Source organism: Myotis yumanensis, unplaced genomic scaffold (genome assembly GCF_028538775.1).
Source record: "Myotis yumanensis isolate MYYU_CA2020_CCGP unplaced genomic scaffold, mMyoYum1.0.hap1 SCAF_6, whole genome shotgun sequence".
Classification (NCBI taxonomy): Eukaryota; Metazoa; Chordata; class Mammalia; order Chiroptera; family Vespertilionidae; genus Myotis; species Myotis yumanensis.
In genome coordinates, this window is record NW_027223757.1 from 65,136,264 (window position 1) to 65,147,467 (window position 11,204).

Here is an 11,204-nt window from a genome sequence, read left to right on the forward strand (position 1 = left end):
ATAACAGTGTCAGGACTATTCATTCTTTTCTGCAGTCAATTGTACTTCGGTAGATCTTTCTTTTTGTTGTTTTGCTTTATTTAAATTATTTTTAATTTTTTAATTATAGTGACATACAATATCAGTTTCAGGTGTACCCCTCCAGTGATTAGAAGAGAACAGAAACAGATTCATAGATATGGAGAACATTTTGATGGTTTCCAGATGGAAGGGGGGTGTGGGAGATGAGTGAAAAAAGATGAAGGGTTTAAGAAGTACAAATTGGTTGTTACAGAATTGTCATGGGGATATGAAGTACAGCATAGGGAATATAGTGAATAATATTCTAATAACTATGTATGCTGACAGTCTTATGGGAGCTCCCTTGTAGGTAACTAACTGCTTTTCTCTTTCTGCTTTTAAGATTCTCTTTGTCTCTAACCTTTGGCATTTTAATAATGATGTGTCTTGGTGTGGGCCTCTTTGGGTTCATCTTGTTTGGGACTCTCTGCACTTCCTGGACTTGTATGTCTATTTCCTTCACCAGATTAGGGAAGTTTTCTGTCATTATTTGTTCAAATCGATTTTCAACTTCTTGCTTTCTCTTCCCCTTCCAGCACCCCCATGTTACAAATGTTAGTATGCTTGAAGTTGTCCCAGAGGCTCTTCATATTTCTGGATTCTTTTTTCTTTTCGTTCATCTGATTGGATGTTTTTTGTTTCCTTATATTCCAAATCACTGATTTGATTATCGGCTTCATCTACTGTTGATACCTTGTAGTATATTAGTATATTCTTCATTTCAGTTAGTGTATCCATTATTATACCTCAGTAGAACTTTCTAAAAAATCATCATATGTGTCAGTATGAGCTAGTACAAGGCAACAGTGATTAATTTATTGAATAAGGGGTTGACTTAAAAAGTAGTAATTTCAGATTTGGGGAAGACCAACATAGTGAGATCTTCATTACTTGTTGCACTTCATGCCCTTAAGTCCTCTCGTTAGAATGAGGTGGGATATTAATAAATGAGTCAAGTTGAGATGTTTGGCAAATGGGAGCATCTAATTATTTTTAATCTTTAATAATTTGACTTTTTATTTGAATTGTATTTGAAAATCTTTCCCAAATACATAATTTTCTTTTTCATTAAAAAAAAATCCTTGATTGATAATCATTATTTTAGCCATTGGTTACTGATCATGACCCAGTTCTATAGCAAATGAAAGGTAAAGTATTGGTGTTGAGATTATAATTACCTTAACAACAGCACTACCTCACCCAGGTAAGAGGGTGAGTGGAGCTGGAACCCAGCTGATACTTTGATGGCTGGGCCCATAAGCCATGGGCCCAGTGTGGAGTGTGTCTGCCCAAGAAAGCGGCACCTTTTTCTAATTTGCCAAAGGTGCCATGTGGGCTGACTCTGGCTCTGCTCAACACCTGTCCAGGAAGATGGTGGTGTTTTTTCCCCAAAAATGCTGCCTAGTATCATCGAGCTTTCTTGTGAGTGTGTCTTTCCCCTTGAAGAATTCCCAACAAATAACTTTCAGTTGAGGATTGTCTTTAACCAGAACTCCGCTAGGTACAACAGGGTGTATTAGGAGAGGACCAGCTACTTCAGCTGCCTTTTCTTCTATAATTTGGCCCGTTGCCGTTGAAAGACAGGCAAATTTACGTTTGTTTTTCTTTTGTCTCCCAGGAGGATGCCTGGTGTCTGTTCTGTATCTGGCTCCCATTATTAATGCCGCCAGCCAAGATTTCTGTGTCTGTAGCAATAAAAAATTCAGAGCAAGGCAACTCCTATGGCTCCTCTGAGTCAAATGTTTGCTGTTACTGAGTAATAAAGTTTCCTAAAGAGGAACTAAACCTCCTCACTTCCAAAGATACACTTGTTTAAAAGATCCAACTTTGGAACAAATAGGAAACATTTGATAGTCACAATGTGGCTTCCAATAAGTGATGTTCTCTCCATCCTGCCTGAGCCGGAGGCTTAGTGTATGACAGAGTGCGCAGTCGCTGGTGCTGAGTAGACAAAGAGTAATTGGGCAGCAAATCCGTCAGCAGGAGGGTTCTGTTTGGAAGCGTTCAACTTTTGGGAGTCGACATCCTCCCACCCCTTCGCGTTTCTTCTGCTTGCCTCACCTTCTTTCCCTCCCGTCAACTTGTTTTCCCTAAAGAAACTTACACCAAATCTCTTTCCCCTTCTTATAGATGCGAACCACACGCAAGGTCTCTGTCTGGCCAGTGGGCCTGGTTGGTGGGCGACGCTACGAACGTCCGTTGGTGGAAAATGGCAAAGTCGTTGGTTGGTACACCGGCTGGAGAGCAGACAGGCCTTTTGCCATCGACATGGCAGGTGAGGAGTGTGGGTGACACTTGCGTCGGCTCGATTGTTCTTACGGATGTTCCCAGTGTCTCAGGGCATTAGACGAAGGAAACTTTAAAAGACCACTTGGGTGAAAATGCTGATCTTAACATATGCAGCAGATTAGCCATTTAAACCTTCAAAACAGGCTCTCTGGTTAATTCAGATGGAAATTTATTTTGGGGGTGATTAGAAAATGCTCGTTCCATTCCATTTTGGCACTTGTCTGTGCGGCCACCCTTTTATCCAACAGATGTTTATGTGCCAGGTGCAGAGCTGGGCGCTGGGAGTCATTGGTGAGAACTGGCCCTGGCCTTTCGTTTTGGTACCTCTCTCCAGGGGTCCGGTTTGTTACAGTAACTCACACACTTATGAATATATGTAATAGTGATGTGGGTTTGACAGGCTAATCAGTTTAATGCTTATTGATAAATTTAGTACTTCTTGATACATTTAATAACTAGCATATAAAATTAGGGTTACTTATTTTTCAAGCATGTGTTAATTTTGAATATATCTGTATTTTAAAGTTTTTTCTTTTCTAACCGAACAATTGAATTAAATAAGACCCTGTAGCAGACTACAGATTCTAAAATGCTACTCTGTCGTAAAGTGACTCATTTTCTGTGGGTTGTATAAAGTGATGCCTGTGATAACTGTGGAAAGATTCAGTTTGAAACATGAGGCTTAGAGGCAAAAAAATAACCGACATCTATAACCTAGAAGACAAAGGCAGAAAAGCTTCAAAATTGATGTCATCAATCTTCAGCTCTGAAAAACTGCTCTGTCTGTCAGCCTGTGCTTGGCCAATCTTTTGTGTATATTTCCCTACTGCCGTCAGAATCTCTATGCTCAGAATTCTGATGGGGTGACGGCTGTGTTCTAAACTGGATTCATCACTTTTATTCTGACAATACTTTAAATTGGAGGAAGCAAGATTATGAAGAAAACCAGGAGCGCGAGCTGTTGGCTGCTCTTGTGGGTGGCAATGTGGCGGCTCCGTCGCACTGCGTCACAGGGAAGACGAACTGGTATATTTACTCAGTGTTTAACAAACATTTCCTGAGTGCCAGTTTTTTGAGACTAGGTGTCATTGTGTCTAACTCCAAGGACAGTCTAGATCTCTTACCCTCTCCCAGGCCCCCCTCTCTCCTTCCTGACTTCTCCATCCTTCTTCTAACCAGCCTTCTGCTTTGGTCTTCAATTCTTGTGGCCAAAGAGCAGAGCTGGCATGTCAACTAAAGCATTTACCTGAAGGCAGACAGAGAGGTAGGTCAGCCATACTTGAAAGGTCCTGGGGATTCTCAGAAAAGGCCTTTCTTCAATCAAGTCTGAATTTGTGGCTCTGAAAATATAAGGCTGACCATAATGTGTCTTGGGAGAATCTGGTTCCTTGCTGATCGGACATGTGTGTAACCTTGGACAGAAAACTTGGAGGTCATTAGACATATTCTGTCGCTTCCTGGGACTTAACTTTCCTCATGTGTAGAAGGAAGCAGTGGCATGGATGGCCACTGAGGTCTCCTCTGATGCATTCTGTCTCCTCCTGGCTTCCCACCTGGGCCCCTGGATTCTGAGTGAGGATAGATGTTGGTGCTTCCCTTCCTCAGAGCCTTGCTTCAACTCAAACTTCCCAGGCACGTTTCCTTACACACAGGCTCTCTGCCCATTACTCTGCAAAGTCACTTCAAGGTCAGGCCAACTTGGATGGGTCTTCTTGGATTTTGTTGTATGAACTTTATGTAGATGATTACGTATCCAAGAAACTCATCGAAAATTTCACATTGATTCCCCCCAGAATTTGTATCTAAATAGAGATAACTAAAATTCAAGAAAGGCACGTGGGTTTTGTGCGTTTTGCCGGGCCTGTGACAAATTATCCGATGCTCTTTCACTGCCGGATTCTCTGGGAAACTTCTCTCCACAACATGACTGATGTTTGGATTTTTCCAAACATTTCAGTATATTTTCAAAGCATAATATAAGATATATTATAAAATACGAATGATTTGCTCTTTTGTATTAATTATCCTTGTTTTAAAGTAGGAATAAGTAAGAAAACAACTTTTGCCACCCTGAATTATTTCTTCACTTCACACACAAACATGCTCTTTTTGCAAATTACTTTTCAGTAAATTTTTGATATTTTTGGAAGCCTTAACGTGAGAGTGATTTGGTTGATAAGATATAATGAATGATTCTGATTTTGAGGCAGTTCTGATTCTGAGTCTTGAAAATTCACAGCTTGGTTTAGATTCCACATAAGATTCATTTATTCTCCGTGAGAAGAAGGAAGAGACCTTTTGGACCTTCACGTACAATGGGTACCGCCCACCCCGTTGTCAGGTTACGTGTGCAGACACAGCCACGATGTCTGGAAAGAGAGGTTGAAGCTGGAAGGCCACTTGGCTGCCCCGCCCAGCACAGCCAAGGAGGCTGCTTGGAAAAGGGTCTGAGATAGTTGAGGGAGCTGGGGTCTCTCTCTCGGGTTTTCACAAGCTGATTAAGAAACAGGAAGCGTAAGAACCAAAATGTTAACCTTCCCGCAGCTGTCTCGCCTTTCGGGGTTGCGCACACTCAGTAACAGCCCCTCCCTCAGGGTCTGTCCTGTTTGTATCTCTCTGAAGTCGTAGCCCAGCCCATCACTAGAAGCTCATTTGAGTGTAAGGTATCGCGGCTGAAACGCTCCCTGTCATTCATAGGGTTGGACTCTGTCTGCATTTGGCCACGTTGGACTTTGCAGAGGCTACTTTTGCTATCAGATGAGGAAACATTGTTCTGAAATGATCCTGTATGCATGTTAGTGGCACAAGTCGAGATTATTTCTGTTGCACTGGGGGAATTTTTTCGAAAAGCTTTCTAATGATTACTGCAAAAAAAAAAAAAGAATTAAGACGCCCATCCACAAGGCGGGAAGAAGCGTCGGAGGCAGCCCCTGCCCTGGCAGCAGCGTGCGGCTGGCTTTGGCAGCTGGACGATGGCCGCTCTGCCAAGCCGGTGAGGCCGGGAATGTGTCCACGGGTCTGTGCCTTGGGCTTCAGTGCCTGCACCTCGGGCATCTGCCCACGAACTGGTTCTTGTTGTCTAAAAGCAGGGCAGTCCACACAGAGTTGTCAGTTCTGTTTTTGAGGTCAGGGTGTTACTTCGCAGTGACAGGCTCACGGTGGCCACTTCTAGGGAGGTATGAGTAGGAATCATGACTTGAAAGAACGGAGCTTAAAGTAATTTTCAGCCTCACCGGGAGGTGTAGAATTGTTCAGATGCAGAACTTAAGGCTGAGGTATTTATTTTGAATTCGCAACATTTGCATGCACCTTTTTCTTAACTCTAGGAGGTGGCAGGCAGGGCCCTGAGCCCCTCTAATGACAGTATGTACAGCTTCCAGTTGAGTGCCTGGCACCCATACGGCCTGTGTTCCTGTAGAAATCCAGCTGGGTGTACGAACTGCAGTACAAGACTAATGACGTGACGGTCGGCTGCTAAAATACCCAGAGTTAGCGCAGACCCCACTAGTTAGAGGGTTTGCTCCCCAACAAAGGCTGCCCTTACTTTAGACCAGCCGCACTGTGGGGGACCCAGGCCACCTGTATTTCTTGACAAATTTACTATTTGATGCTTCCCACAACCCTCTGAGGTTTGATAATACATTACAAGGGCTCACAGAACTCAGGATAGCGCTCTACTTACTTGTTTCTAAAACACAAATGAGGGCCAATCCAACGAAAGACACACGGGGCGAGGTCTGGGGGAGAACCCAGGCTCCTGTGCCTTTTCCTCGTGGGATCGATCGGGATGCATCGCCCTCCCAGCACCCGGAAGTCCCACTGACCTCTGGTGTTAAGAGGTTTTATTGGGGTTTCCCTACGTAGGCACAGTTGATTAAATCAGTGGCCTTGTGATTGAACTCCGTCTCCAGCTTCCATCCCCAGAGGTAGGGGTGGCCCACGGCTCCTGCCTCTGATCATGTGGCTGGTTTTGTGGTAACCAGCCCCATCCTGAAACTATCTAAGTGCCCTCTATGAGCCACCTCATTAGCATAATAAAGTCACTCCTGTCTCTCAGGCAATTCTAAGGGTTTTGCAAGTTCCTTGTCAGGAACCTGGCACTAAGACCAGACAAATTATTTATTATACCACAGGCTCAGTAGCGGGTAACTTTCCTCTCATAAGTAAGCGTGCCTCCTGCACCTCGTTTTGCGAGAACTTCTATTCCCCAAAGCAAAGGGGACATGGAAGTGACGTCTCAGGGTCCCTTTGAGCTTTGTCCATGGACTTTTTCATAACTCATAACAAGGAGACATTGTAAAGCAAGCATGTCAAACTCACGGGCCCCGGGCTGCGTGCCCACAACAAATATTTTTGCGGCCCAGCCAATATAACAGTATGTAAGAAACGTTTTAATAAAAATTTTGTAACTTAATTTTTACAATATCATAAAAATAACGAACTACAATGTTCTCTAATGACTATTGACTATAATCGTGTCGCATTCATTTCCCTTATGCACCTTACACGTAAAATAGTGCAGGCACACATTTCTCTCCACTAATACTAGCAGCGACTATTTTAGCAGCTGATTGCCACATCATTAGTCTTGGACTGACTTGTTTGGTGTGCGCAACAGGAAATATTTCGCTTTCAGAAAATAAGAAAAATAGGTTTATTTGTGTTACGTTTATTAATTTGTGCAGTTATTCAGTGTCTGGTAGGTTCATGTTCAAGAAAAAATATTAATTTTTATTAAAATGTTCTATTATTTTATGTTAACGATTACTCATTTATTTCAGCCCTTTGTATTCAGCATGTCTCTATCGAAATAAACCTAGGTTTCTCTGAAAATTGAAGCTTTTGGTTTTTGGTGGCCCACATAAACGTAAACCTTGTTTATTTGGCCCGTGTTAGCCTTTGAGTTTGACATGCTTGTTGTAAGGTGATAAAGCTTTTCCTCATGTGTGGCTGACGGAAGGGGTGAGAAGTCTAGGAGGACTGTTTAGTTTTCTGGCCTGGAGTCCTGTGGACGTGGTGTCGACAGCCTGGGAATGGGTGAGCTCCCACAGGAGACTGTAGTGGCCGAGGATTGCTTCCCAGGAGCAGTCACTTAAAGTGCCTGCAGGTCTCGGCCAGTGTGGCTCAGTGGATTGAGCGTTGTCCCATGCACCAACAGGTCACCAGTGTCATTCCCAGTCAGGGCACCTGCCTGGGTTGCAGGCTGGATCCCCCAGTAGAGGGTGTGCAGGAGGCAGCCAATCAATGGATATTTCTCTCACATCAATGTTTCTATATCTCTCTCCCGCTCCCTTTCTCTCTCCCTAAAATCAATAAAAACATATTTAAAAAATTTTAAAGTATGGCTACATGAACCCTGGCTAGTGTGGTTCAGTGGTTGGAGCATCAGCCGTAAACTGAAGGGTCGCAGGTTTGATTCCAGTCAGGGGCACATACCTGGGTTCGAATCCTCACTACATCTAGCCATTTCAAGTCATTCTCGAAGGCCATTCTTAAGGACACGCAAACTCTTTGTTTTGGGCTTGCAGTGAACTTCGTCTCTTTGCTGGCTGATGGACCTGTGCTCATTATCATTCAGTGAATTAACTCAGTGTGTAGGATGGCACGTGGAGATAAACATCGTGCTTTAGATAAAACATCGTCAAAAAACGACTTATCAAGAGAAAAAGAAAACAAAAAGATTATTAAAAAGTTGTTGAGAAGCAGATATGTGTTCATTTTCTTAATTTCCCAGCTGAAAAACTAAACAAACGCCATTTGAAAAAAATAAAAAAACAAAAAACATTTGAACTTTCAAAAGAAAATGTCATTTATAACATTCAGATTTGCAAGGTGTTCGGTGTAGTGTGCGTGTCCACGTGGCCCTGCTGCTGAGAAGGCAGAATTCTTCTCTGTACACATGACTGATGGCACAAAGAAGAATTTAAAAGAATGAGTCTCACCTGGCTGGTGTGGCTCAGTGGATTGAGCATCCTCCCATGCACCAAGAGGTTCCGGGTTTAATTTTTAGACAGGGCATATGCCTGGCTCGATCCCCAGCAGGAGGCAGCCGATCAGTATGTCTCTCTCTCCAATGTTTCTATCTCTCTCTCCCTCTCCCTCCCTCTCTATCTAAAAATCAATGAAAACATTTTTTAAAAAAAGAAGAAGTCTCACCTTTTCTAATTAGGTGACAAGGGGGTTGGGGGGAAGGTCCTTTTTCACTACCTTGACTTTCCTAAGCCCCTAGGAGAGCATCTGTAGATATAATTCTCATTTGGAATCTATTATAGACAATTTATTAGTACACATAATAAGAATTAAAGCTTATTGCTCTGCACCCCTGACCTGGGGGCTGGCACGCTTGCCAGTTTTCCTTGGCACGTAGGTTGGTTGCCGTGACTACCACTCTCTCTGCACTGACTTCAGAAGTTAGCTGGGTTCTTCCTGGGCCCCCTGAGCAGCCCCAAACACTCTGCATTATAGTCCACCTCCTTTCAAATCCAGGCAAGTGCCAGGCTGGGCCCAGCATTGCCCCAGGCGGATGGGCCTGCGGTAATGACGAGTGGCACCCACTGCCCTCAGCCCAGAGTGGGGAGCGTCACTGTCTTCCCGTGTTTGCCTGGCTCATTTCTAGCCACCTCTCCGAAAGCTTTAGTGCTGTGGGAATCACTTTCTCCATGACGCTCCACACATCTCCCTAGAATCCTGCACTTTCTCCCTTGTCCGTGAGGTGGCGCTCGAGCCCGCGTCCTGCCTGCCCCCTGCGTCGTCTGCTCTGGGGAGAGGGGGGCAGGGGAGGGCTCCCAGGTCTCCTGGCACCTCCAGGTCAGGCGCCTCCCCTGGCAGTAGTAGTTTGAATACATTTTTGCTGAGTTCATGAATTTTAACTTTTTCTTTCCTAGTTTAAAGATTATCAAAATTAAAAGATACAGCCTCTTATTCCTTCGAGATCACATCGCCATTATTCTTTAATGGTCAGATTCTTTAAAAGGGGGGATATTGAGCTGTACTCCAGAGAGCTGTCTAAGGAGGGTCTCATTCGTAGGTCTCAACCTGACTATAGGTCAGAATTACCCCTGGAGCTCTGAAAAAGTACCCAGACCTGGGCTCCATTGCTCATCAATTAAACCATAATCTCTGGGTGTGGGGCCTGGTATTGGGGTATGTGTATACATTTTTCTAAGTCTTGAGTTTATTCTAAAATGCAGCCAGTGTTAAGAACAGCTAGTGTAGGTGGCCACCGGCTACGCTCATGCTCCTTCCTGTGGTTGGTTGTAGTCCATTAGTAGACATGGCTCCCTCCCACGCCATTCTGGAGGTTTGAGGGGGGATAGCCCCACACGACAAAACATTTGAGAATGCTCAATAAAATTATTGCCATGGAAAGCACGTCCATTGGTCAAGCAAGAAGAAAATTTGAGCACAGGAAAGGAGTTGTTTGGGTTTTTTTTTAAGTCATAACAACAGAAAAGCACCACCAACAATATAAGTTATGCACTGGAAATGCACATGTGCTTTTGATAGTGGTAAAATATACAAAAACATTTATCTTTTAAATGATATATTGATTTCAGAGAGGGAAAGAGAGAAACATCGATGAGAGAAAATCATTACTCTACTGCCTCCCGCACGCCCCCTACTGGGAATGGAGCCCGCAAGCTGGGCATGTGCCCTAACCAGGAATTGAACTGTGACCACCTGGTTCATAGTTCGATGTTCAACCATTGAGCCACACCGGCTGGGATCTTTTTAAACATTTTTAAGTGTATAGTGGCATTAAGAACATTCACGTTGTGCAACCATCACCACCATCCATCTCTAGAGGTTGATCATCATCACAAACCCCCCAACCCCTTCCCTGGTACCCAGCATTCTACTTTCTCTCTATGAGTTGGACTGTGCTAGGTATTATTTCACATAAGTGGAATGATACAATATTTGTCCTTTGTGTCTGGCTTATCTTACTTAGTATGTTTTCAAGGTTTGTGCATGTTGTAGCATATGTCAGAATTCATTCCATTTCAAAACAGTAATTTTTCATTGTATATACAGACCACATTCTGTTATCCATTCATCCATTCATGCACGTTCAGTTGTTTCCACCTTTGGGCTATTCTGAGTACTGCTATGAACATGGTGCACAGTCACCGTTGAAGTCTCACTGCTTCCCATTATTTTGGGTGTATACCTAGAAGTGGAATTGCTGGACCACATGGAAATTGTATATTTGAGGAACCGCCATATTTCTTCCCAAATGGCTGCATCATTTTATGGTCCCATGGAACAAGGCACAAGAGTTCCAATTTCTACATGTCCTTGCCACTCTTGTCATTTTTAAAACTATTTGACTTTTACACACTGGGGTTTGAAGAGCAGTTACACAGATATCTTCTCCACCCGTTCTCCTGTGCTGTCTGGGTTGGGGTAGAGTGGCTTAGCGGCACATTCAGTAGTGGTCACGGATAATGTAAAGCAGAACATCTCAAAGGCGACATACAGCACGCGACAGTGATTCTCACGCCGGCAGCGCCAAGCCCGTGGATTCTGCCATTCTCGCCACATACACCGTTCATTTCCCAGCAGAGCCCTTTTGGCTGGCTAGCCAACAGAACCAGTCCCCCCTCTAGACTTCAGTATTAGGCATGCCTTCGTGCCCTGCTACCAGCCTACTAGGAAGTCATTCACGGATATTTTTAGTATTCAGTTAATTAAGCTTCTTTTATTCTTAGGATCAAATTTTCATCCTTGTTCAGCCTCCTGATTGTTTCCTTAGCAGGCTTGGTTTTCTGAGATGGTTTATTGTTTTCGGAGTCAAGACTTAAATGAATCGTTCCTAGATTAAATAAAGAATGCTTCTTAGAAATGAAGAATGT

General features: G+C 43.7%; 1 protein-coding gene across 1 annotated transcript in view; it reads left to right on the top strand.

The window, feature by feature from the left end:
* Window positions 1-11,204, top strand: part of B3GAT2 (beta-1,3-glucuronyltransferase 2) — a 56,697-nt gene that overhangs the window by 26,661 nt on the left and 18,832 nt on the right. The window contains 1 exon segment of the mRNA XM_070418299.1: window positions 2,191-2,335. Within this exon segment, the coding sequence (XP_070274400.1) occupies window positions 2,191-2,335 (145 nt within the window).